The sequence below is a fragment of the Ammospiza caudacuta genome, chromosome 17, assembly GCF_027887145.1.
Source record: "Ammospiza caudacuta isolate bAmmCau1 chromosome 17, bAmmCau1.pri, whole genome shotgun sequence".
In the NCBI taxonomy this organism is placed as follows: Eukaryota; Metazoa; Chordata; class Aves; order Passeriformes; family Passerellidae; genus Ammospiza; species Ammospiza caudacuta.
This window is the reverse complement of record NC_080609.1, coordinates 12,706,348-12,733,688: the sequence shown is the minus strand read 5'-3', so window position 1 is coordinate 12,733,688 and position 27,341 is coordinate 12,706,348. Positions and strand designations below refer to the sequence as shown.

Genomic DNA, 27,341 nt, shown 5'->3' with positions numbered 1-27,341 from the left:
GGAAGAGGAGTCAGGAAAGCGTTAGCACAAAGTTATTTGTTAAATGGATTTTTTTATTGTTTCCCATGAAGTCTGCACAGCGCTGTTGTCCTCTTTTAAATTCCTCTTCTGGCATTTGTTCCCCTATTCACTGCCTCCACAATTCTCCCATTCAAGTCAAAAAAGCTACCTCTGAAAGACCAGTGTAACATTAGCAGAAATTACTAGCAGCAGTGATTTCAATATTCAAATGGACAGTATATTTAGTAATAGACTGGGAGTTGCATAAATAGAGTATGAATGCCTGGTAATGAATCATATCAATAATTTTCACATACAGACTGTGCCTTACATTTCTCAAAGGCCTTTACAAATACCAATTGATTCTCACAGCAGGCCTGCTCAGTGGAGGAGTTGTTATTAGTTTTACTGGAGGGTGAGGATATTGAGATGCAGAGAAATGATGCTGCTTGTGTAGTTCATGCTGGGACCCAAAGTGAGGAATAAACTTGGAAGCTCCTGACTCACAGCTCTTAATCATGGGGCTACATAACTCTTTGTGATTTCTTTGGCTTGGCTGGAAGTGGCAGTCCTCATGGAGAGAGGTTTCTGTCACACCCCAAAATCTGGGGCTGATGGGATGTGGGTAAAGGCAGGAATAATTAATATACAGAGGATGGCAGAACTGGTTTTGATTGAGCTGTGCTTCAAGCTTACAGTCAGGGTTAGCAAACAGGTCAGGACTGGAGGTTGTTTGACCTATGGAGGAATGGTTTTCCATGAAGAAAAATGGCAGCTAATGCAGCCAAACTCCATGAAGAGAAAGGGGCATCTTGAATCCAGCTGCACTTTGTAACTCTCACCCACCTCAGTCAAGGAAGGTAGTGGCTGAAGAGCACCTGAAATACTGGAATTATCTTTTCTAGTGTAGCATCTAACCCAGCATTCACCATCCTCTGTTTACTCTTGCCTGTCTTAATTCTGCAGTAAATTGTTGCAGCCCTTAATGTTTCTCCCACTGACCCCAGGATGCAGTCAGTGATGAGAAGAAAGGCAGGTTAAACAGCACATGCCTCAAACAAGGAAAACCTAATTTATCTTTTGCCCTCATGCTGTACTGAACTCACCCAGGCTGACTCACTGCTCAGGAGAAGAGGCCATGCTCTCAGCTTGTGTAAAACTATGACATGGTTCTCCCAGCTGTATTTTCAAACACATTTTATTCTAACATTTTACTTGATGTTTTGAGTGACACTGTACACTGAGAAATTGTCTAGAAGCTGGCCACGGTGGCACTTGGCTTTTTATTTTTCTCAGAGGTTACATCATTTCCAACACATCAGCATCTTAAGAGTCCTTTAAATTGGCAGAACAGCATGTGCTACATTGCACTTGTCTGTATCGAATTTCTTCTGCTGTAGCATTGCCCAGTGACCCAAATTTCACAGGTTCTCTTGGTCCCTCACAGCTCTCCACACTCCTAAGCCACCCAAGTCATTTTGCCATCTCACAGGGGGTTTTTGTGCTCTAAATCATCAGTCATTGGGCTGAAACTATTGATTCTTGCGATCATGTTGCCAACTCTGCTCCACGGAGACTCAGTCCTGGAGGCTGGCAGGGGACTGAGGATGGAGGAATAACCCAGGTTCCTCTGGAGCTCAGAGACAGAGAAGGAATGGGCAACCCAAATTGTCTTTTCAGAGCTGAATTGCTGAGCCCCAGCCCCAGTCTGGCCAGCTCTGCCTGCTCTTCATACAATGACCAGAGGCAGAAGGCGACGATTGGGACCCACAACCCAGAACCAAATTTTCCACCTTGGACTTGCAGCCTTTGGAAAGAGCATTTGTATCTCTCAGGGCTGTCCCACAGAGACAAACTTCAGCTTTCAAGATTTAAGAACTGTTTTAACAAGCTTATTGAGCAACTTCATTGTCTTGTCTTCCAGATGAAACTTGGCCACCTCTACTCTTCTCAATCTATTTTTCCCTCCACCTTCTTATCAGCCTATTCAGCATGGAGTTTTACCTTTCCCTGACCATTTTCTGGCTATATTAATACTCCTTTTTTAGTCATCTTTACCTGATGTAAGTGATATTTGTAGTCTCATTAACTCTTTCAGAGAAGAATCTGCATGTTAATGCCAAAAAGGCTTTCTTCTACACTATAATGCTCTTTCAGCCAAATTATTCCTCTAGGCTCTACCTCAGGTATTTTGTTCCATGAAATGAGCCTAGCATGTTTAGGGAATAGATTTTTTTTTTGCCTTTTCCCTTCTTAAGAAAAAGAAAGAAAAAGGAAAACATAGCAACGACAGCATGGCAACAGCAGCTGCAGCACAAAGGAAAAATAGGCAAACAGAATTCCAAAACACGTATTCACTGCTAAGCTATTTTTACTGGTTGGTGAGTGACTATGTGGGGGTATTATAACAAAATAAGTGAGAAAATAGCTTACAAATAATTAATAAGTAACTTTAGATGAGAACACATCTTAATGACTTCATCCTCCCAGCTAGCCCTCATGCTGTATGAATCTCCACATGCACAAACTTAAAGGTCACCTCTGATCTATGCTATTTATACTTTGCAAATTTGTACACAGACACATATATAACATTCCATACAAAAAAAATAATGTCAGTGGAGCATTAAGGTTAAATAACAGGGCACTAAGTAAAGAATTGTGACTCCCTGCATAGCAACTTAAGGATAAATCTGTGTCATTATATCTGCCTCTGTCTTTGCAGAGATTTCTCCACGGCCTGGGTGTTTTGTGGGCATTTGCAGGGTCTGTCCATGGCTCCTGCCTCTGCTGCTGCCCTGCTTTGTGACCCTGGGCACTTTTCATTGTTTCTCTCTGGGGACTCCTTTCCCCATTCTCCTTTTGTTGGGAGCACACAGTTAGGAACCTCCAGCACAGAAATATTTGCATCTTTGGGCAGAGCTCTGTCACATTTGGGATTATGTGTGTAGTGAAAAGTGACAAAATAATAAGGAAAAACATTTTCTTTCACCAGCCTGATCTAGTGGGCAGCATCCCACTTGAGTTGGAACTAAATGATATTCAAAGTCCCTTCCAGCCCAAATTATTCTCTGATTCTATGAAATGTTCTGCTTCACCATCCTCTCTCTCCCCAAAATGCCCCACTCTCAATGCAGACCAGTAAACTGTGGGAAGTCTTTCACTAAATAAAAAAAAAAAATAATTCATTGAGAGCTTGAGAGAAACAGCCTCCAGTGTTGGACTCCTTTACAGTTACAGCCTGATCTGTTGTGCTGTGTGAGCCCTTTTTTTCTGTTCAGTCATGATCCATGGGAGACTGAAAGTAAACACAGTCTCTTAAGTCTCCTCCACAATCCTGATGCTTTCACTGGCACAGAGAGGAGCCCAGCTCGGCCCTCTGCAGCCAAAACTAGATTCATTTGTCTTTAGAAACAACACAAATCTGTTTTGCTGGTTAAATAAAGTCATTTGCAGGGTTCTGTTGTGGGAAGGATGTGTCAGCTCGTGCTGAAAGGGGCAGTCATGGGGATGAATGGGTTGGTTGTTGGGCTGGAACAGCCCTGTGCACACTGAGGGGCCCTTCCCCAGGCAGGCTGAGCCCGGGCTGGGATGGTGCCCAGGGGATGCTGCAGGTGCCTGGGCATCCCTGCCAGCTTCATCGTGGGCATTCCCACCGTGCCACCGAGTTTGGGGTTGGTTATTGCAGAATTCATCCCACATCTCGCACAGAGCTTTGGGGGCAGCTCTGGTTTCTGCAGCAAAGGAGGCAAACGGGCCTGGAGCACCGAATCCTTTGTGTGGCTCTGTGCTGCCCGGCTGGTGTAGGAAGCCACTTTCTTCTTGTCTTGTCCCAATACCACACAAAATGAACGGCACTCACACTCTGAGTTGTTCAAGGTAAAAAAGGGGATGTTTATTTCCCAAGCTCGATATTTATAGAATTCCAGGAGTGACCATGGATCACAGGATGAAATTGCCACCTCTCCAGCCACACTGGTCAACCCAACAGTCTATTAATTGTCTCCTCCTCCAGAAAGGAATGTAAAACAATCGTTATTTACATGAAAAGTGCGTGAGAAACTCCATTACAAAAATGTAAACATCGGAAGGCTTAGAAGAACTTTAGAAGAACAGGGCAACATTGTCTGTCAGTCTCAGGCCATGCTGGTGCTTCCCTGCCCTTCAGAGGTGTGACAAGCAATGACTTGCAATTTATTTCAATTCTCCTCACTGCTGTAGAGTTACTTGTTCTAGAAATTCTGGTGTGTAACTGGTAGGAAAAAGAGGTTGATGATGTTCTCCAGAGGACATCAGGGATGAGGAAGCAGCAGCTAAAGTGGTTTGATTCCCTCTGAGATTTTTTTTCAAATGTAGTTGCAAACAAGCAAGTGAAATGAGATGCTTAGAAGCACTGTGTTTGTGAGGTTCTTTCTGGTTTTAAATTACTTCGTTTAAACATCTTTGTCCATGAAACCTCCGAGGGAGCTCAGCCGCTCGTTTTCTCATCTGCATCTTCTGCCTTCTGTCTGCTTCTTGCACAAGAAAGAATGTTAAGTATCTCATGTACATCTGTATATACAGAAATAAATGTAATTGAGTTGTAAAATAGTCTGGTTGAGCAGGAGGAGGTCAGTGATGTCAAGTAATCCTGACACTTTAGTCAGGACCTGCTCTGTATTACAGTTCAGATTTGCTGAGGTCTTTTCCTGTGTTCTTCTGTAACATCTGAAAATATACCAGTGCTTTTCTACAGTGTATTTAGAGCACAGCCTAGATCTGAGGCATTTGAAGAAATATTTCTTGACTCTTTTGCTGTTATGTTTGTATATTTTGCTTGTGAAAACAATTCTCAAGAGCATTGTTAGGTGGGTCATAGCAGGAACACCTCTGGGCTCGCTGGGGAATGTGTGAAAGCAGGTTTGGAGGGCTTTTATTTTCACACCATGTTTCAGCTCTGTAGTGATAAATGTTTTCTGGAGTACAAACCTGAAGTCCCTCCCCTTGCAGGTCTCACTCGTCGAAATGTAGAAAGAGTTTTTTTTAATTTAAAGGTTTTCTTAGCAGTGAGGTTGTGTCACACTTAGCCAGTGACAGGTCTGATCAGCAGCTTGGCAAGTAGCACAAAGTGGGAACTGCTGTTTATTTTAGCAGCTGATGGTACTAGACAGGTAGGATTAGAGCAGGACATAGGGCAGAGAGGAAAGGTAATGGCACAGCATGGGAAAAAATGAGGAAGGAACAGCTCTTTTAGGCAATTCTGTATTGGCAATTGACCTACAACTCCAAACAAGTCCCGACATACACTACCAGAATTTTTACCATACCCTCTGGGCTATGTGCTGGGTAATTCCCACATCCTTCAGTAGATGGGGTAAATCTGCTGAGTGAGATATCTGGGAGAGAAGCATTTGGAGTCCCCTGAAAATCATCTTAATTCAGGACAATATTTTAACCTTGCAGGTGTGGGGAAAGAAAAAATGTGTTTCCTTTTCTTGCAGGCAGAACTAGCCACTGCACACACACCTGGGTCTAAAACCCCAACTAGTATGTGATCCTTTCAGGCAGACCCACAGCATCCTGTGGGATGAGAGGATGTCACAGTGGCTTTGTTGCTGCAGCACTGTAACCCAATTCCTTAAAATGGGCCTCAGCCAGTTCATTCATATTTGACTAGGAACTCTTTGAAAGATAGGCACATAGAGCTAAGAGCTGGCTCCAGCCTTAGTTATTTACATCAGGATGGGGGTGATAAAATCTTTTATTAGTGTAGTGTTTAAATATTTTGGCTCTCTATTCCAATATTGTGGCAAGAAAGAGCCATATGTGTTCCTAGAAAGAGAGCCTGGTGCAGGCATTAATCAAGAGAGGATCTATTAATGTATTAACATTCAGAGTAATGAGCAAAACCAGCATTCACTGCAGAGACTAACACATATCTGCAGTTTTGAAGTGTTTGGGAAATGTTGTGTTCCTCCATCTTTCTCAAACTGGTGTTCTGCCAAGAGAAGTTCTCTTCTGTTTTTAATTTTAGAAAGGTTAAATCTATTTACAAAAGCAAACATAGCATGGAGTGCTGAAAACCAGGAGGATGTGGGCACTAACAGGCTCCCAGGCTTTAGAGTTCACAGCAGGAGCTGCCTTGGCAGGGAAACTTGTAGGCTTGTTCTTTCCCTCCCTTTTAATGCTGTGCTGAGTAGGGAACAAGGTATGAAGTCCAAGCTGCATACCAGCTCCCCATCACCACATTTCTCCAGAAAGCACAGGACAATGTGTATGTATGTCTACAGATCACCACTGCACTTCAGGGGAGCTTGCTGAAAGACTTGGCACAGGAAAAGGGCAAATTTTAAAGAGCTCCAGAGTGGGAGAGATTGCTGGTTGAGCAGCTTGCATGCCTCGAGGTCATTGCTAATGAGCAGTGTCTTGCCTAAAGAAGTGAACATTTCATTTTAGTGCTGCTATGAAAAGCAGCCATACTGTGTCCCCTTTGCATCCCACACTGCTGCCCACTTTGCTGTGGCATCTGGAGCAGGCTGCACCAGGAAGGGAAGGAAGCCCTCCTAAAGGATGTGGAAAGGATGCTGAAGTGGTAGCAGAGCTCAGATGACAGAAGCTGGAGCATGACAGCTGTTACCGGATCATGCAAAAAGCCTGCCAGCAAAAATGCATCAGTTTGTATGATATCCGGGTGTCTTGTCTTCTGTTTTCATAATTGCATACATGGTGTCTGCATAAATCTCTTCCCCCCCTGCACTTGCAGCAAAAGGAGCTGACTGGAGGATGGCAGCACGTCAGTGGGAGAACACCAGCAGGAAGAGACAACCAGTCAGATGTGTGTCAGATGGGGAGCCCCGGGGCCCCAGGCAGGCTCCTCAGAGGCTGTTCGAACATGGTGCACTTGCTAAACACAAAACCTCTCCTTTTCCCCTCGGGGAGAGGAGCATGCTCATCCAGACATGAGAACCAGCAGTGCTGTCTTGCCATGTTCTTCAGGAGCTTAGTGCCAAATGACAGCACAGGCAGCAACAGCAGGAGCTTTCAGCAAGCGCGTCCTCGCCCAAAGGGCTGTGTCTCCCCTCCAGGGATACAGTGGAATTTCTCCTGCTGTTTCAGTGAATACTGAAATCTTCCTATTTATTCATTCCTTAGCTGCAGCCTATGTCTCTTGAGCCATGGACTTTCTTATGGTGAGATCAGACCTGCTCAAGGAGAGAGGAGTCCTGTGTGTCTTTGTTTCACACTGGATTTTACCATTAAAAGCCCATTTCAATATAGCTGGATGTACTCAACGTGCACAGGCCTGTTTACTGGTTTCCCTGCTATCTAGTTCTTCAAGGTTTCCTGCCTGTGGACTACAAGTCCGGTTGAGTAACTCCACAAATAGAATTACTGATATCCATCAGCTCCATGATAAAAATAATAACATCTTCTCAGTATAAACTTCCACTTATGGCTATAGATGAGTCAGAGGAATGTGGGATTGTGAGCTGTTAAGAGTTAAAACTCCTTCTTGAGGACACAAGAAAATCATTTTGCATGTTCAGAATCAACTTCCTTCTTTGACTTGCTGGGTACTGACAACTCAGGCTTGCTTTGGTCCTGCTGGCAGTCGTGCTGATGACAGCGATTTCAAATGAAGAAAAACGAAGGAAAACATGAGCCAGCAAAAAAGCAACAGCAGGAAAAGCACAAAAGCACCTTCCTCAACCCACACTAGCATCGTGGCACTTGGTCATTGATGTTGCAATGGCAACTAATGTTATTCCCAGAGCAAACACTTAAATTCCACTTTGGTAGATCATGACTGTAAGCAAGTCACAGGGTCCCAGAGGAAGGGGTGATTATTGACCAATTCTTGTTGCTCTTAGAAGAGAGGTGTTTGGTCTGCGGTGCAGAGCGCTGCCTCTGTGCAGAGGTGACAAATAAGTGTCACCAATTTCCTTGATGCAAGGCTTGAACCTGCATTTTAGCCTGGGGTGCCAGACTATGACAAACAAGAGCTAGAAGACGGTAGTGAATAAACATGGTGAGAATTTCAGCTGTAATCTGCCATCAGGTCCATCTGTTACTCGTTCCCCCACAAGCCTTGTGAACTCAATGAGCCAGGAACGGGCATGCTCCATATACTGTCCCATCCCTCAGCCACAGAGCTAAGGGCTAATTGTCTGCTTGTCATTAAGTTTATCACTTACAGTCCCTTGAGCCATTACTGATCACAGGATCTTGTTCAGTTCTTTAGCCTTCTGTCCGCCCCACTCGTGGCAAGGCTTCCAGAAGGATACCAAAATGATGATGAGGATAAATGGGTTAATCACATGATGGCATCTGCAATGTGGCAGAGTAGCAGCCACTCAAGATGTGCCTCCCACGAGTGTGTCCTCTGCTCATTTAACCATTCCCAGCCCCAGGCACTCTCCCTCCATCCATGCCCAGCTCAAAAAATCAGGGGTTCATTTCCAGTTGGCAGCTGGTGAGTCCTGAGGTCTGTATGACCTATTTTCACTCTGTCTCATGTGCAGGCACTTTCTGCTGATTTCCTCTAATCCAGAGACAGGAAGGCAGAGGCTTCTGAGCAGGACCATGATGCAGGAGCAGCCAAGCAGTGGAACAGTGCATGTCTGGTGTGAGTCAGTGAGGGATGAAGGCTCCAGCAAGCTCTTGTCTCTTGGGGAGCAGTGGTTTGCTTTGGGGAAGGGATGCCTATCTCCCAGGCAACGCTGCAGCCTCAAAAGTTTTGCTGTCAAAACTCTCCATGGTTCCAGACATCTCTCACTGATGGCAGGGTTTGGCAAACTGTGCTGCTTCTGTTATCTCTCAGACCTCATGCCCCAGCTGCAGTTCACAAGTGGAGTATCTCCCTGCCTTGACAACAGGCAGTCTTAATTACAGCCTGCACAGATAATTTTTTTTTGCATTTCTCCCATAGGTGCTTCTTTCTCATGTTCCAGAAACTCCATGTTCTTGGTTTACTGCTCCTCTGTTCCTTCCAGCTCAGAGAGCTTTCAGCAAGGGAGATGAAGAGGAATGTGATAAGCAGCTTGGCTGGTTAATGAGCTCCCTGTCTAACTGAGGGATTCTTGTATGCTGGGCTCACTTGCCAGTCCCTGGTGTCTCCCTCATGTTCTCTGCCCTCTGCTGGCTCCCCTTGGGGAGCAGTTTGGGGCCTGGCTTGAGTTGCAGCTACTTTTCACTTTGTCCCAAGCCACGTTCACCATGGTCAGGGGCAGACCAGAAACTGCCTCTGCATGGCAGGGCTGGAGAGCTACATGAGCCTGAGATTTGGCTGGGAAAACAGAGCTTAAAAAACACCCAGTCCCTCTCATTCCCAGTGACAACTGCAGAGTCACTGCAGAGAAAGTAACGGGAGATTTTTCTCTCTCTAATTTATGTCTCTCCTGCATATGGCTTCTACGGAGTCGCTGATGTTACAGACAGATGGGTTGGCATTTTACTAGACAGAACACATGGGCTAGATGTTGTTAATGCTTGTTAGCTACTCACTGTGCAGCTTGACCAGTCCAACACAGTCACTCACAGATGGCTGGGAAGCTGCAGCCAGGGTGCTGGAGCAGTCCAGCCCTGCCACGTGTGGTGTGACAGCAGTTGGGATAACACACGTTTGGCTGCTCTTTCCAAAGGGATTCGTTGTAGGTCAGAGATAGCCATGGATGTGGGAGCAGCACAGCTTCCCTGTGTGTCAAGGAGTGACTCTGATTTGTAAAGATCCTGAGATTTTTATGGAGGTATTGGCTTTAAAGGATTAATGCCGTAGTTTGGGGTTTATATGGAATGGGGTTGGAAAAATTCTGGGAGCTCCATGCCTCGTTCTCATCTCTACTCCTCCATGCTTGATGTTTATAAGCATATTTGGCTGGTGAACACTATTGAGCAGATCTAAAGTCTGTTAAAAACTTGTACTTTATAAGCTCAAGTTCCGACTACAGCTGGCTGCCAGTATTAGTTTGGAGTGACATCCCATGTGATTTTCCATTCTCTGTGATGTGAGTAGTCTGCTGTGATTTACTCTCACCAGCCATGTGCTCAGTGGAACCATTTTTAGGTATCACCTCAGCAAATGTCCACGGGGTGAGTCTCCTTCTGGCTGCTTTGGACATCCCATCAGAGAATCTGTGGATGCAAAAGTAGATGCTACTGGTGAATCATTTCCATTGCCATCTTCCCTCTTTGACAATGTTCAATTTGCAGCATAATGACAGGAGCCTGAATGAATCCTACAGATGAAACAGGGAATTTTAGTTTCTGCACTTGTTCTCTAAAAACTCTCAAAGCACTTTTGGAAAATGCATGGGTATTAATCCACACTGAGCAGTAGTTCTTCAATCCTATGATTTAAATTGGATATATTTGTCTCTGTCTGTCCTGAACTGTTCAGTAACATTAATGCACCCTGATAATAGCTGTCACATTTTACCCCGGGGGTTGTTCCTCAGCGATAGGTGAAATCACAGCAGTTCAAAGACCTGTCTTCCAGGATGAAAAGCTCTATAGGAATATTCAGATATAAAATAGTAATAGTATGAATCAAAAAATACGCTTCCCTTATTTTAAAGCCTTTGATCTTATTTTTATGGCATCGCATTTGACAGTCTAAAGGGCATTAACCTGTGGGAGAAACCTTTTGAAAGGAGGTGCTGACTCCTCCTCTGCTGCACAGAGCACTGTCCCCCAGGATTAACACCAGCATCTTTCCCCCACAGAGAGGGGTGCAGCCCTTCAGCACACGTCCCTGCTCTTTTTCATGTTCCATTTTTGACGTGAGGTGCAGGAGAGCTCTCCTGGATCCAAGCAGGGAGCTGTGGGGACAGGCTGGTGCAGCACACCCTGCCCTGCATTGCTGAGCTGGTGCAGCATCCAGGAGCCATCACTGCTGCCACTCGTGTACACAGAGCCTGGGCCCTGGTTCTGATTAAGATGGAAGGATACGAGCTGACCTCTTGTTCCAAAGACATTCTGGGGTTGTGGTTCGTCTCAGCGTTGAATAATAAGAAAGAGAAAGGAAATGTTTGCTATAAATCTCAGTGCACACAGGGCTGTTTCTCACTTACCCCATCCCAGCATTCAATTTTCTTCTTGGCATTGCCAGGCATTTGCTTTTCTTTGCTCAGCAGCTAAAAGCAGCTTTTTCATTACATTTCCTGGAAGGCTCTTTACAGGCATCCATCCCTGTCTGCCTCATAAATTCACTTTATATACCAAGCTGGTGACACAGAGGTCAGAGGTCTTGGCAAGAAACAATTATTATAAGGAAGTGCTCTTCTTCTTTGGGTTACAATGAGGATATTAAAGGGGGGGGATTTTGCTGCAGACGAGGAATGGTTATTTGTGAAAGGGAGGTGACCTGATTGATTAAGTGCTGCACATCCTGCAGGAGCCACTATGGGCAGGCATCCTGTCAGGCCAGCTGGAACCTGCCAGTTACCATGCAAAAAAGAAGGAAACCAGTAAACAGTTTGCTAAATAACCTCATAAATATTTCCAGCCATAAGCACATCTTGTGGTTCAATTTTGTGTTGGGTTTTTTTTTTTTGTCTTTCCTTAATATTTCCCTAATTTTAAATGAACGGCCTGTAATTAAAGTGATTTAGAGGCTACCTGGGGACCTGGTATTTGAGCAGTGCATGATGCTTAGGAGAGATTGATTGGTGAGGCATAACTCAATTGGGGTATTTTGATAATGATATCATCACCCGAGAGAGCCAAGTTTGAGCAATTAAATCTCAAAACCTCGTGTTTGGGTTGTTATAACTTCAGCAGGCAGTTTCTGCATGTGCACACACACAAACACACACACATTTTTTTTCCTTGGTTTTTTTTCCTTGGGTTTTTTCTGGGCACTCTAGTTTTTTGGCTTCCCTGAGTCTGTCTGCCTGTCTGTCTGTCTGTCTGGGGTGATGTGAAGTGGTGATTTATCAGATATGCAGACCCAGGAGAGGGTGCCAGCCTGCTCAGCATCACTGCTTCCCCCCTCAACATCTGCACGTGGACAAGGCGGCCTTTGACATTTAGAAAAATCTTGGCATCTGAAGCAAGAGGCAGAAACAAAAGGATTTTCTCATTTAAAGGTCAGAGCCAGCAGCTTCTTAAAGGAAAATTTCAAATAGGTTTGTTGCACTGTGGCAGGGTTTGTGGGTGTCAGTGGGTGCCATGGGGAAGGTGTGAGGGAGCTGAGGGATGTTTCAGGACCAGCAGTGTGCCCAAAGCTCTGAGCACACGCAGTGATAGCTTTCTGGGAGGTGATCACTTGGAACAGCCAGCCCTGAAGGCTTCTGCTGGCACATGAAGGCTTTGGGAAGAGGGAGTGACTGCCCCGCTGGAAGAGGAGGTCTGAGGGATTCGTGTGATGAAGGCAAATTGCCAAAGGGGTCGATCTGCTGGGGAGATGTGCATAACCCACATCAATGTGGACAGCACAGCACTCTGCAGGGTAGGGTGGGGAACACCACAAGGAGAAGGGAAAGGGGGAGTGAGAACTCAGGCACAGAGGCCACAGCATGGCCCATAGTGCTGGAGCAGCCTATGGAGCTGCACATTGACCCTAGCCCTAGCTGGAACCCTAACCCTAACCATAACCCCAGCCTAGCGTTAATTCTGTTTCCAAGGAATAAGCTGTGGTAGAAGGCATGTTGTGGCAGTTTTGTGTTCTCCTTGGGATGCCTTTTGCAGCTGCAGTGTGCCTGGAGCTCTGGGCTTTGTGGTTTAAAATCCCAAACCCAAGGTAGAACCCTAACCCTAACCCTAGTGCTGGGTGTGAAGCTGTGGTGCCCCTTCCCTCAGCACACTCGGGGCTGGTTGCTCTGTGTGCTCAGAGCTGGCATCCATGGGGACACAACACAGACAGTGATTTATGGAAGGAGCAGAGCAGATGAGATGGGGCCTTCCAGATACATTCACTGGGTAAATGTCACCAGGCAATGATTCACCTGCCCCTTTTGACCCCTAATGCATCTTAGCCTTGGAAAGCACCGTCCGCCATAGAGCGTGGCCAAGCAGCATCTGCAAAGCAAAGGTTTGTCACCACGCCAAGGGGTGGCTCTGGCAGCCCTGCCAAACCCTGGACTTCATCCCTCTGCATGCTGTGGAGGTGTTGGAAGCTCCTTTGTTCCCAAGCTGAGACACAACTGTCTTGCCTGCTGTGCCTGGCACAAAGCTGCACCATCCCTGTTGTCAGCTTGCCAAAACCCATTCAGGAAATCCACCTGCGACGCTGGATGTGTGTGTTTGAAGTTGCTGGAACACATGTCCTGCATGGATTGCATCCCCAAAGGCAGTTGTGCTTTCTCAATGTGGAAATCAGAGGTTGAAAATCCTCACTTCATTTTGAAATCTCAAGGTGTATAGAATTCTGTTGTATAGAATTCATGTTGTGCAGAATTTTCCCGTTTCTGCATTTCTGCTCCGTATTTTCTGATAATACCAAGTCCCCATGCCAGCTCTCTCCTTGGGGTGTGCAGCCACCCTATTTTCAGTCTTAATCCAGTGTCTGAAAGTCTACATGACCTTGGGTCATACACTCAACCCATATTTTTTAAGAAGCAACCTTTGTGTGATTAAACTCACGCTGCATGTCAGCTCATAGCCGATGGCACTTTTGGAGCCACTGTTTTTAGCTACCAAAATATGTCAGAGAGAAGAGGAAATGGGTGTACACGAAAATAAAACCTGGGTGTATCTGGGTGAGAGTGCACTTCTGAACCATGTGGTAGCTTGTTAGTGGGTAAAGGAGACACTGTCACACTTTTGACATAGGTCCCCCTCGGCAGCTGGAGGAATCAGAGAGGGAAATGCTGGGTCTTGGCTTTCAGGAAAGTCTGTGTGCAACACCAGCAAGGGTGCAAAGAGCCATCTCAGCAGGAGCAGTGCAGACAGAGTCCTGTACATGTTACATTGAAGTGGCAGTAGTTAAGGAGCCTTTTACAGTCCATATGTTGCAGTTTTATGAGCCCAGTTCATCCAGCTGCAGGTCCATCCCCAAGAGGGACATTTGGGAATGCCTGTTGCTCCCTCACATCTTCTGCATTGTCTGCTCCTTGCTGAGATGGAGAGAAGAACCTGCTTTTCTACCACGTTGGTGGTTATTGGAGAGATTTTTACATGTGTATCTGAACTATAAAGCCTTGAATAATTTACTGGTTTCCAGAGTTAAGAGGAAGATTTATGATGTTTCCTTCTGGCAGGTGGCTGATGATCTTGATTCCCCTGAAGAAACAGTTGTGCTAACAGCTCCCTTCTCAGAGCAGCTACTGCAGGTTCATGTTGTTCTGTGCTAAATAGACCAGTGTTGTTGTGGTTTGTAATATAGAGAGGTCTGTCCCCTGATAATCTGGTTACTATGGGGTAGCACAGCCTGCGAGGAGACAGACAGGCTGTCACCCTTCAAATCTCCAACCAGAGTCATGTCCCACCCAGCCCAGCAGAGCTGGGTGTGCAGCAACACTGGACAAAGAGTAATTTCCTTTGCTTTTCTAGAAAAGGTCCCCCATAGCCCTTAAATCAGACTAAACTGGCAACAGAGCTTAGTGAAAGCTGAACTCCTTCCTTTTGCAAGTATTTGAGATCTGAATAAAACATAACAGAGACCTGAATCTTGGTAGTTTAGTGAGCCAGACAGACTTTTCCCATGAATTAGAAGAAACCAAAACAGGGGTATGTACAGGGTACCTGAGAGATGGTGCTTTCATCGTGATGAGCTGCTGCTCTGTGCTCAGGGAAACTGAGGTTTAGGAGGGAATATTTACATCTCTAGTGAAGCACTGCACTTGTGTGGCCCAGCACAGAGAGGAAAGGGAGAGTGAAGCACGATGGTGGTCCTCAAAGTGTCCTCTTGCATTGACTCCTCTATGCATTGACTGGGGTGGATGGGGATACTCGCAGATCCAGCTTTTCCTTTGATCCCGTGTATTCAGTTCGACTCTAAATGTTGATGCTTTTTTTCTTTTTTCTTTCTTTTTTCTTTGCTTTTTGCCCCTTCTCTTTAAGAGCAACAGCACACTGTAGCAGTGGTGTCAGTAGTGTTGGGCACAGAGCAGTCAGGGTTGGCTTTGAACGTGCTCTGGTCTCTCTCACCCCATTCCCACTCATGGACTGTCCCCATGGATCAGTGACACTTGTTTATGCCCCTCTCAGCTTTGTATTTTATTCCTAGATGGGCTGGGATGGCTTTTGGCTTCACCTAAACTCAAAATTGTAGGGAATGCATCAGCAGAGTGAAGGTGATTGCAATATATGGAATGTGCTGTGAATAGCTGATCTGTGCTGGCACCTGCAGCAGGAATATCCAGGAGCTGTCTTTGAGGATTGAGACTTTTATAAATGAATAAAAAATATATTAAAAATGGGTGGAGGGAATCCTAGCTATGAACAGTGAAGAGCAGGACTTGAGTGCCCTTGCAGCTTTGAACTGCTGGAAATTTCATATTTCTTATCTTCAGAAATACAGTTTTTAGAGTTGGAACCACAGGCATGCTCTGCATTGATCCTGAGTGGTGTGGAACACCAGAGCCTGCAGCGTTCACTCAGCAGAGCATCCCCCCATGTCCTTCCTCCCCTCAGCTCCTGCACACCCCTGTGCATCCCCCTGCCCTGCTCTGATCCCTGCTCCCTCCTGTTCCTGCCTCGGGCACTTCCCTCTCTGCCAGCAAGTGCACCAGGCAGGGTGCAGGCTGGCTTTTGAAAAGAAATCCTGTGAATTAATGGGAACATATTGCTATTATTTCATATAATCACTTTATTTGTAAAGCACAGGCTGCAGAGGTACTCCCGCTGTTGAACCCAAAGCAGCAAATCTATCTATATATCCCAGTCTATACTACATTATGAACAGATGGGTGAAGAAAAAAAAGCAATAAAAACAAATAATAAGAAAAGTTACAATGATAGCAATTTTAAAACACTCCTAGGGGGAAAAAAAAAAGTTTCTCCATTTTTTTTAAAGCAATGTGAGATTGAATGAGCTGCACTGCAAGTGCATCCATCCTCTAAGTTCACATGTAAACATCTACTGGCAGAGGAAGAATTGCTTTTTTTCCAAGTGGCTGCCTTCTCGCCTTGTGCCTGTTACAGAAGCAATCATAAGAAACCTGGGTGAGATGGCTGGGGTTTGGAAGCATTTGGGGGTTTTCTTTGATTTTTTAGAGTTCCTGGGGAGACAGAGGCTGTGGGGGTGAGAGGGAGGATGCTGCCTCCCTTGACAGCTGAGAAAACTCAATGGGAAATAGCAATTTTCTCAGGAGCGTGTATTTATCCACATAACTTTCTCTGAACATTATTCTTCTGCCTCTGCTGCAGGAGGAAACTTTATGAACAATAGCAGAGAGAAACTACCATTAATCTCATAAAAAAGGAGAAGATATTCAAATGTAGCCTTCACCCATGGCACCAGCGATCTCAAAGGAAAAAAAATTTAAAACATTTATGTTGCTCTGTTTTTGAGGTCATAAAACACAAGCAAATGGTCTGGCACTGGATGCTAAATTTCTTAAGGAATTTAATTAATTAAACTAGTAAACCAATTAATGGATTTGCTTGTAAATTCTTAGAAAATTAATTCTGTGCCCAAAGAGTGTTTTAAATCTGCGAGGGAGGCTGTGTATTTCATACAGAGCTTGAATTCCCATTTCAGATGAATCCAGCTCAGCACTGAGAGAGCCGGAGATAGAAGTGATGCATTCATAATTCTCGGACCTTCCTCCAAAACTGGCACTACTCATCAGCTGAATCTGGGGGGGATTTGCAAAATAAAACCTGTGCTGCTGCCACAGCACCTATCTCCTGTGTTTCTGCTCTGCTGTGACACCTCTGGCTCTGTGTGGGCTGGGAATTTACATCATTCCTGATGCCTCCAACTGGCTCCTTCATCTGCCATCTCTTCCCTCTTTGATCTGCTCCAGGGGTACCTCAGGTGCACAGGAGGTACCAGGTAGCTCTGGTAAGCAGCAGATCAAAGCACAGGATTTGCTGAAAAACAGCCCAGCCAAATCAAAGATCTAAACAAAAGCTAATTCACTTTTCCACGTGAAAACCTTGTTTTGATTCCCTGCCTGGCTGGGGGATGGCAGGAGCATCCTCTGTACCTTGCACTCCTCACAATCCAAAGTGACCCAAACATGGAGGGTTCATAATCAAATCTGTCCAGGCTCTTGAGAACATGAAATGGGAAGGAAGCATGTTCTTTGGGGCTCTCAGCAGCTAAAGCCATGTTTTCCCCTCCCATGGCAATCTTCCACTTTGGGTCTTGGCATCCTTTGATTGAGGAGGGGGATGCCAGCCATGCCTGGCACCACTCATGCTGTCCCACCTCACCTCCAACAGGAAGCAGAGCTGCAAAGCAATTAGGAATGGGAGTATTTTGAAGAAGAAAATGGCAGGGGAAAAAAAATTAGCATTTGCACTGTGATATTTTTGCTGTTTATTAATAAACAAGCTGCTTTCATGCCTCTGGGGGCAGGAGAGGCTTCAAGCATTCCTTATTTCTCTTGCATTTAGCTTTTTTTTTGCTTGTTTTATATGTTACAGGAGATTTGTAGTGTCTTCCCACATGTTGAGTTTCCTTATTTTCTTGAGAGCATCCCTGGAATAATTCCTCTGGTGGCTTCGGCTGTGTGCTGCCGAGCTGATTTAAACACTTTAGGGATGCAGGGTGGATCAGTACTCCTTGGGAAGGAGTTATGCTAATCAGGAACAGGTCTGCTCTCTCCTACAGATGTGGCATGACTTCATGGATAAATGTTTTCATGGAGAGAAAACCCTGCGCAGAGCTCCTGCCACCTTGGGTGGTGTTGGTGACAGTGACCCTGATGTGGCCACCTCTGTTCTGGGCTCTTTCCAGGATGGTCAAACATCTCCCCAGTGCCACATTTGTCACCAGGGAAGGCTCACAGGGGTCCTGCATGGGGACATTGGGATGCAGGACTCAGGAAGGCCATGTGCCAAACAGATGGCATGTCCTTGGTGACAGCAGATCCATGCCAAAGGCGGCTTCAGGGTGGCACCGCTGCTGTATCAGGGAGGTGAATTAAAACCCTCTGGTATTAATGGCCTCGTTCTTGTTTCCCTTTAGGCCTCCAGCTCCTCTGGTGGAAAAATGCAGCATTAAAACCTTCAGGTATTAATGGGTTTGTTCTTCTTTCCCTCTAGGCCTCCAGCTCCTCTGGTGGGAAGATGCAGCTTCTGGAGACGGAGTTCTCGCGCACCATCCGGGAGCTCATCGAGCTGCACCTGCTGCGCCAGGACAGCATCCCAGCCTTCCTCAGCGCCCTCACCCTCGACCTCTTCAGCCGCCAGACCATCGCTTAGTGCCCCACTGCCAGCTGCCAGCCAGGTTTGGCCCTCCTGGGCAGCACACTCGAGGTAGCAAGGAAAAATTCTCCTGTTCACCACCCCTAATTTGTGGTGTTGGGTTGCTTCTGTTTTGCAAGGAACTTCTTCCCCCTTCTTTCATGCTGAGTGACAAATCCCACCAGTTCCTCTGAAAAGCATAATTTTTATCTGGTGGGAGGGCAAGTCTAGCTCCGTCCCAGGGCTCTCCTGTGCCAGGATCCAATCCTTGCCTTTGAACTGGGCCATGTGTTCATCACTACCCAGATTGTCAGGATCTGTCTGGAAATATGGTGGGAACTGCTGGTTTGAGGAGCCTCAGCATCACCATTCACATCTTTCCCCAAAAAGATTCCCTAAATCTGAGCCCTAGCAAAGAGACAAACCTGCATCAGGCTGGTGCTTTCTGCTGCATGGTTTTCCTCTTCTAATGGCAGCCAAGGGTTTGGTCCCTGAGGACAGATACCCAGGGAAAGTCTCCCGCTCTTGCAAACATCTCATCACTCAGCAAGTTTGAAATTATTTTTAAGATATCAGTGACCTGAGTCTGCCATCACTGAGTGAAAAAGCACAAGCATAAATGGCCATTTGAAGCCCCTATACCTGTGTTGACACCTCTGTGGCTCAGTCACTGCCATGCTTTTGGTTCCTTACTGAGACTATAGGTTATCTTGGTTATCTCAGGACTGTAGAATTGTGGAAAGGAGCAGTTTGGGCTCCATTGTGTTCAGTGCTGGTGGCTTTAGCCTGCTGCCTGCCACCACCCTGTGGGTATCTGTTTTGAGAGGTCTCCTTCCTCCTCCCCTGCATGGAGGGTGGAGCATCTCCAGAAGTCTGACATTTTGTATCATAATGGATGTAGCTCTTCTGTCATAATAATAAATCGTCACTGCCCAAACTGGGTGTATGGTTCTTATTTGGGATGCACTCTGTTCCTAGCTCTGCTCTCCCACATGTAGAGGAAGAGCACATCAATGATCTGATGTGCTTCACAAAGGGAGGACATCATTATCTCTGTTTTTCCAGGCAAGTCTCATTCACAGATTTATAGATTCATCAATGGTTTGGATTGGAAGGGATGTTAGAGATCATTTAGTCCCAACCCCAGCTGCCTTAAACCAAATCAGTTTGCTATAAACCTCTGTGTATATTGATTTCCCCCTGATTTCAGTAGGACACACTCCCTAGGCTTGGAGAAAAGGTAGCAGTGAGCAGGCTGGAAAGTTAGCTGAGATACTTGCAGTGACTGCAGGGTTGGCCAAGCTTGCTGGAGTCACTTGGAGACCTGTTGATGTGTCTCCAGGCATGGAAAACATCTGCTGTTGACCAGAGGTGGAAGGACAAACATGAGACCTGGAGAGGCTGCAGCCCCCATCTCCTCAACTCACCTCTCTGCAGGGAAGCGCGATAGCAAAAGTTTGTCATTTTCTCTTCTGCTTGAAGAAGTCCCGGTGGAAGATGAATTGCTGGGCATGCTGTGCCAGGGGAAGGCTGCCTGATTCATATGCACGGCGTGGCACGGAGAGTCGCCTTCCCCAGTCATGGGGAAAATGAATCCTGACGTCAGCCGCATTCAGCTCCGCCGCCAACACAATAGCGGATCCTGGCTGCCACGGAAAATTTTTCTCCTGGCTCCTTGCAGGAGAAATGAAGTAATTAATAAGTTTACAATAAACCCTCTATCTTAGCAAAACACAGGTGAGGCGAGAAGCGATGCTGGAGAGCGACAAGGGAAAACACGTTCAGCCCGCTGGAAAGTTGCCTCCCGAGAGTGAGAGGATAATAAGTTGGGAGAGAACACACAGCAGGCTTGCGAGACGCCTCCGGTGGGGAGGAGACATGAGTTACTGCTCTGCTCCCTGTTCTCCCAGCAAGACTGATTTGTTCAACTAAGTTTAATATGGGAGAGGTGTGTGGTGAGGATGGGTGCTTGGCTGGGTTGTGGTGGTGTGGTGCAGCAGCTGTCCATGGCTTGGGAGCTGCTGGACTGTCCTGCTTTGGTCAGCAGCATCCCTGCCCTGCTCGTGGCATTATGCTGCTCCACAGTGAGTTCACGGGGATTTTTGAGAAGCTTGATATCTTTAAGGCTCTCACATGGAAGCGTGGGAGTTTTTCATATGGAGGTGTGACCATTGCAAAGCCACTTGGGCCAGCTGTGGGCCGTGGAGAAGAGGAGCTCCCCAGTTTATAGTTCCAACACTGAGTTCAGGATGAAGCCACAAACCTATGGCTGTACCTGATACCACGGCAGCTCCCATCTCTGTCATTATCCTGCTTGTCTGAGCCATGAGGGAGCTGCAAGGAATAACTGTGACACTGAATTTCCCTGTGATTGCTCCATCCTTTATGAGCTACATGGGCTCAGCAGCCCATCAAAGGCACTGCCGCCGTGTTCACCATTCCCTGCATCCCTCCTCCATGAGTGCAGCCCCCAGGGCAGTGCAAAGAGATCCCAGTTGCCACCACCCCAGGTGGTGAGGGCACAAATCCCATCTGGGTTTGGCTCATCACCCGCAAAGCTCCAGCCCTGTTTGTGGAAAATCCTTTTAGAAAATCTTGGGAGCTGGATAATAAATTTTCAGTTGGTTGGAGGGGAGAGGCGGGAGCGCTCACGAGCGCGTGTGTGCTCGCTGGGTTTCCATGCACACTAGCTGGGTTTATGTGCTATAGGCTGTGAAATATGATTTATTGGTGCATGGCTGCAGGATTTTGTGTGTGTATATGTGTGTGTCAGAACACAGTCTTGTTTGCAGTGTTGCTTGAAGCTTCCCTTCACTCGAACTGCTTGTGAGTCCCTGTTCTGCTGCCAATCAGCCCTGTGCATCTGTGTGCATATGCAAACAACAAATGGGCACAGAGCTGTTGGGTAAAGCAGCAGAGCTCTGGGCTAAGGCAGGTTTTGCCAGATTTCTGCCTCTCCTAAGGGCACATCCCTGAATCTGGAGGTTTTTGCACCTGCTTTGTGTCTCCTGGCTCTTGGTGTTGTCATGTATTACTCACGTTGTCCTGGAAGTGTGCAAGGCCTGAGAAGGAACCAGGGAAACCCTTTTGGGATGAGCCATGAGAAGTTTGGAGTTCGTGGATGTTAGTTTGGATCTTCTCCATGTAACACTACAGGAGCAAGGGAAGGAGAAGAGGAAAGAGAATTGGAGCCATGATGGAGGGGTGGCTAGAGAGTGAAGGGCAGGAGCAGAACAGGGGATGGATGGAAGAAATGGGATATGGATGGAAGGAGAAGCCACCTCCATTTCTGAGCAGCTGCAGTGCCAGCCATGCTGCTGGTTCTCCTCTGCTCACTCCAAACAAACACCGAGCAGCACCTGCCCTTTTCATTTCCCAGCCCAGCAGTGGGCTCAGAGGCAGCTGAGAGTGGTGTGAGCTGGGCTGATGGGCAGAGGTGCCAAAATAAACCCCAGGGGCTGACAGGCAAGAGCCTTCCTCAGACATCACCGAGCTGATGCCAGACCCCTGCTGCTCGGGGTGTGAGAGGGCACAGCCAGGGCAGGATTGGTTCTGTTGGAGCTTTCAGCTGTTCAGGGACATTGGGAAAAACAATGGTTCTGCCTGATGCCAGGTGTCTGTAGCTAAGGACAGGAGCTGGGGAGGACAGAACAGGCTCTCTGTGCTGGTGTGAATCACATTCCTGCTGCCTGCTGTGACAGCAGATTCAGATTTAATCGCAGCGTCGCTAAAACTTGCATGATATTTAAAAGCTACAAAATGCACCCACTCTGATCAGGGGAGGGATATTAAATAAATAAATAAATAAATAAAAAATCAGCAAAGCTTTTTCACAAAGTCTTTTTTAAATATTAAAATCCCATCCTTCCCAACAGGAAAGCTTTTTTCAGGCTAAGAGGAAAGACTGAACGGCATCTGATGATATCGCATTGACACAAGTGTCTAGAAAAATAGGGTAGGAATGTATGATCTGTTCTGAAAAAGGAACCATAGCTAATAGGAAATATGCTGATGCTACTTTTAATTTCATGACTCAGGTTTGCTGCAGAATTGATGGAAATCTGTGTTGGAGCTTGGTTACATTAAAACAGTTCTTGGCTGCTTGGGGGTTTTCCAGTTCTTGTTTCTCTTTTGGGGGATTATTATTGTAAAATCTTGCTACTCTGGAGGTTTGCAGATGTGATTTGAAAGGACAAGGGGACCATCTTTTATCCAAAAGAAAGAGCACATTTTTGCTCCAGAAAGATGACTGGCCAAAGCCCAGCCCTGGACAGGCCATCCCAGGAGCCCCTCTTGTTCCTTCACAGTGTCTGTGTCTCCAGCCTTCCTTCTGTGCGTGTTTTCCCTCAGAGCAAGAACAAGGAAAAAAGCAGAAGAAAAATACACTTTAAAGAAAATGCTGCCATGTAATTTAAGGAGCACAAAGGCAACTTCTTGCTGCTGGAGGTCTCGGAAGAAGCCCGTGTCTTTGGTCTCCACCCAAACCACATTCCTCCACCAAAGCCCATTGCCTTGGGCTGTGTCAGTTTTGTTTTACATCCCCAACATGGGCTCAAGCCTCTACCAACCCCTTCATCTTCCCTGTGCTGTTTCCTGGCCCAGGCTCCAGCACTGATGAGTTTATTAGGGTTGCTAATTTTACCTGATGCTGCTTCCTTCTCTTCATGACAGGCTATGCTTTTTTGAACTCTCCAGCTGATTGATTGAGCTCCCCTTTAATATTCCATGTTTCACTTTGAATTCTCTTTGTTGACTGTTGCTTGTTGTTGTTCTGTTTTTTTTTTTTTTTTTTTTTTTTCTTTAATCATCCCACTGTCTCTTTTTCCTTCCTGGTCCTTCTAATGCTTCTTCAGCCTGGAGCAAAGCCAGAGACCATCGGGAGGTCATGGAAACACAGACGGCTGTAGGATTTAAATAAGGACTGGATAATTTTATGACCATTAACAAGGCTCACTGCTATGCAAACCAAAGTAATAAGGGCAATCATATCTCATGGTTCAGGGAGCAAGTTGATTGTCTGCAGGGACTGAGAAGGTAATTCTGCATCCCTGACTCCCTCCAAAATATGATACAGTTGACAAAATGCACCAGGCAGGTCAAAGGGCTTGGCTGGAGGGTGAGAGCATTTCCCTTATCAGCTCTGTTCTCTCACTCCATTGATGTGATCAGAAACTTCTGGTAGCAGCATGGTGGGAAATGTTCTCCAGGCAGATGAAAGGCTCTGAAGGTTGGCAGATGAACCTTTCCTCTTAAGGAGCATCTGCTGAGTGACATTTGTGCGGTATGATGGCAGATGCTTCACTTTGCTGGTAGTGGCTGCTTCATCTGCCAGGATGCCCCATAACCACTGCCCAGGAGTGCTAAAAGAAACACAGACCATGGATGTCACTTGGGTCCTTCAGTTTGGAGGTGCCTCCCACTCCCCACTGACCATGCACAGCCTTGTTCACAATGGAGTGATGGCAAATCACACTGTCCCTCCTTCATCTTTCTCTGCAGCATGGCTCTCCTGCCTCCTCCATATTCCTGTGCTTTCCTCAGCTCCTTTTGGGCTCTCCTGGCTGCTCCATGTTCCTGTGCTTTCCTGAGCTCCTTTTGGGCTCTCCTGGCTGCTCCATGTTCCTGTGCCTTTCCTCAGCTCCTTTTGGGCTCTCCTGCCTCCTCCATGTTCCTGTGCCTTTCCTCAGCTCCTTTTGGGCTCTCTTGGAGAATAGGTGCTGGGTATTCTAAGGACTGATTTTAAGAGATCATTGTGGTGGTAAAGCATAATTAACAGTCTATAGCATTGCTGATTTTTTAAATTACATGAAGGCAATGCCTGGAGGTGTGGGATGGTTGATGGGCAAGTTGAGAGCCACCAGCACTGACTGCCCAGCTCTGGTGGGTGACCACAAGGGAGGTTTGGGTGCTGTGGCCTGAGCTGGTTTGGGTGGCATCTCCCAACATGTGCAGCCATGGGCATGAACAGTAGGAGGTCACATCCTGGTCATGGCAGCTTGTAGATGTCTCTGCAGAGTCTTGTCATGTCTCTTCCCTGATGGCTCTGCCAGTGCAAAGGGAGTTGTGAGCAACTCTCCCCTCTGCACTCCACACACAGAGAAAGTGCTCAGGGAAGATGGAAATCTCACCTGCACAGGATGCTTAGCTCAGGCAGATAAGGTGGTTCTATGGGTTACTCTGAAGCTCCAACCTCAAGCATGTCAGAGAGCCCACAACACTGACAGGACACTCCAGCCTGGCTGCACCTCCTCTTCCTTGCTTCTGTCCTTAACAGAAGGAGGAGAATGGCTCATGGGACTGAAGCAGGTTTGTTCCCAAGGTAAGGAAAGCACCAGGCCCCCCAAAGCCTCCTCACACACACCCAGTTTATATCACTGCCATTTCCTGGCTTCACAGTTAGCTCAGGACAGTCCCCACGTCCTGTAACCAGTGTTAAATGTAATGAATGATCTTGTCCTCCTTGTTTGTCTCCTCTTTAGTGTAACACTGTAATTAGCTTAATTACCAACAGATTCATTTTTTTTTTTTTTTGTAACTTAAAATGGAAATTAAATTTTGCACCAGGTTTTACAGGCTGTTAACGGGAATCGAATAATCAAGCCTGACTCCAAGTCCTTGAAAATGAGTATTAAAAAAGGTCTGAATTTGCATATTCATATTTTTAATAGGGTTCAGAAGGTATATTTGCAACTGATGAAAAGGATTAATTAAGCTTAATTTGCATAGGAAGAACAGTTTAACCCCTTGCATCCTAACAAGGCAGAGACTGACAATTTGAATTCCGTGGCTTGATGCTGGAGAGACACACAGGCTGAGAGCAGTGCCCTGCAAAGCACCTTCCTTCCACTCCAGAAGGACAGAACTAGGAGAATACAGCACCATCCTGACACAGCTGGTCCCCCTGTACCCACAGCCACCTCCAGGTTTGGTCTCTACCATGGTGGTTTGTGACCTGGGTCTTCCAGGGCAATGGCACCACGTCAGGCTTTGAGCTAAACATGCTGTTCCTTCTGCTGTGAGCTGGGCTGGGCAGCTCTGGCAGAGATTGAAGAAATCATTTCAGTGCAGCCACCTCAGTCCCCTGAGCTGTTCACAGCTGGGCTGCCTGTAGCCAGCACACGGAGGGAGCACCATGGCTGATAGGGGCACCAAAAACTTCAACTCCTGATCTCATTTTCAATTTCCTTTTTTCTCGGTGAGATCCCACTCAGGAGTTAAAGACTCTGTGGGAATGTCAGAGCAGGGTGAGACTCGGTGAGTCCTGTCCTGCTCCCAGCCACCAGCCTGTGACTGGTCAGAACTGGTGACAGCATCCCAAAGGTCTGGGACTTGTGCAGCTTCAGAGAAAGGGTCACAGAGCTGCCTGCACCCAAACTCTCAGCTGGCACCTCTGGCCTGCAGAAATCAGCAGGGTCTTGCACAGCTCTGTCCAGTTGTGATGTAAGAAAAACATAAGCCCTGCCCATGTCCATGGTGAGGGAGTTGGAACTAGATTATATTTGACGTTCCTTGTAACCCAAACCTTTTTATGGTTCTATAAAACCCTCCCAAATCAATCTCTTCTCAGACTGGAAAGCAGAGTGGGAACGTTACGCTTCCCGGGGCCCTACAAAGAACAGAGCACAGCTTTGAGTCAGCGCCTGAATATTGCTAAAAAGTGACAAAAAATAAATAAATCAGGCATTCATTTTGCTTCAGCAGGTGGTGTGCAGCGTTCCCCTCATAACGCTTTGGTGGCGTGCGCCGCTAATTATTTTTGGGGTGGAATTTGCTGCGCGCAGCGCGCGGGGTTCGTTAGGCAGAGATGGCTTTGATGTGGCGTTCAGAATTAATGCTGGCACATGTAAATGTTCTTTGTGCCATGGAAAAGCTGCCCATAAATGATGCGTGAGGTCCAGTGAGAGGGATGCTGGTGTCAAGTCAGGTGAGGGGAGAGAAGGAAGGAAGGAAGGAAGGAAGGAAGGAAGGAAGGAAGGAAGGAAGGAAGGAAGGAAGGAAGGAAGGAAGGAAGGAAGGAAGGAAGGAAGGAAGGAAGGAAGGAAGGAAGGAAGGAAGGAAGGAAGGAAGGAAGGAAGGAAGGAAGGAAGGAAGGAAGGAAGGAGCGAGCTAAGCATGAAGCTGTGACCAAGCACTGAGAGGATTTTGTATTTTCCTACTTCCAACTGTTTATTTACCAACATGCTAGAGAGCAGCAATCACTTCCTCATGCCTTATTGAGAAGCTCAGCTGTGAAATAACTAAATGAACCGTCCCTTTTTATTAGCCTTTGGACTGAGCAGAGGAGCAATGAGTTAATGGCTGACCAGTTTTTGAAGATGCCAAGCACATTACAAGTGCTAAGTATTATTTTTTTTTTCTGCAATGCTTTATTTTCCCCTCTGAACACTCATTTTAAATAACCCTTTCAATTACATTATCTGGTTTCATGCATTCTGCTCAGATTAAACACGGTGCCACTTACAATTCACCCACCTCAATGGCTTTGAGGTCTCTGCAAGTCTCATCTTAACCTTTGCCTCTCAAGCTTGGTAGAAACAGCCTTTGTTCTGGGTCCAGAATCTGCCCCAGCTCTGCTTTTGCTTTTTAAACTCGAATGAATCCACATCACTTTCTGTTGGCCACTGCAACCTCTGGTTCCTTGCTCTTGCACGCTGCTTTTCTTTCTTAATAACAGAACATCTTGCATCCTTCCCATTTCCTTCCAGCTAAATTAGCTCCCTGGATAAGCTGTCTCCTCCCACTTGCTGGCATCTTGTGATGTTTTGGTTTATTCTTTTTCTTTGTGAGGGCTCCGTGCTGTGCTTCCAGCAGATCTCTCTCCTCAGACCTGGATTTCCACCCGTGTACATCTGTGGCTTTGCAGACAAGTGGGACTGGCTCAGCCTTCGCACCAGTGGGTGAATCCATCTCCTGGCAGCTTCAGAGATGGATGGTCCAATCCTTCAGAGCCACAGGTGGGCTCTCTTGGGTGTGCTATTCTCCAGAGCCACCCTGGGCCAGGGACTTCTCAGTCACCTGAGCCAGAAGAGCTTCACAACTCTATCCAAAAGTGTTTCGCCTTTTCA

At 46.6% G+C, this 27,341-nt stretch overlaps 1 protein-coding gene across 6 annotated transcripts in view; it reads left to right on the top strand.

Annotated features, from left to right (window-relative positions):
• Positions 1-19,185, top strand: part of MAD1L1 (mitotic arrest deficient 1 like 1) — a 346,806-nt gene extending 327,621 nt beyond the window's left edge. For all 6 annotated transcript variants that reach the window (XM_058815936.1, XM_058815934.1, XM_058815935.1 and 3 more), the window contains one exon: positions 18,136-19,185. In XM_058815936.1, the coding sequence (XP_058671919.1) occupies positions 18,136-18,294 (159 nt within the window). In that variant the 3' untranslated portion in view covers positions 18,295-19,185. The remainder of the gene's footprint in view (positions 1-18,135) is intronic.
• Positions 19,186-27,341: the final 8,156 nt, after the last annotated feature.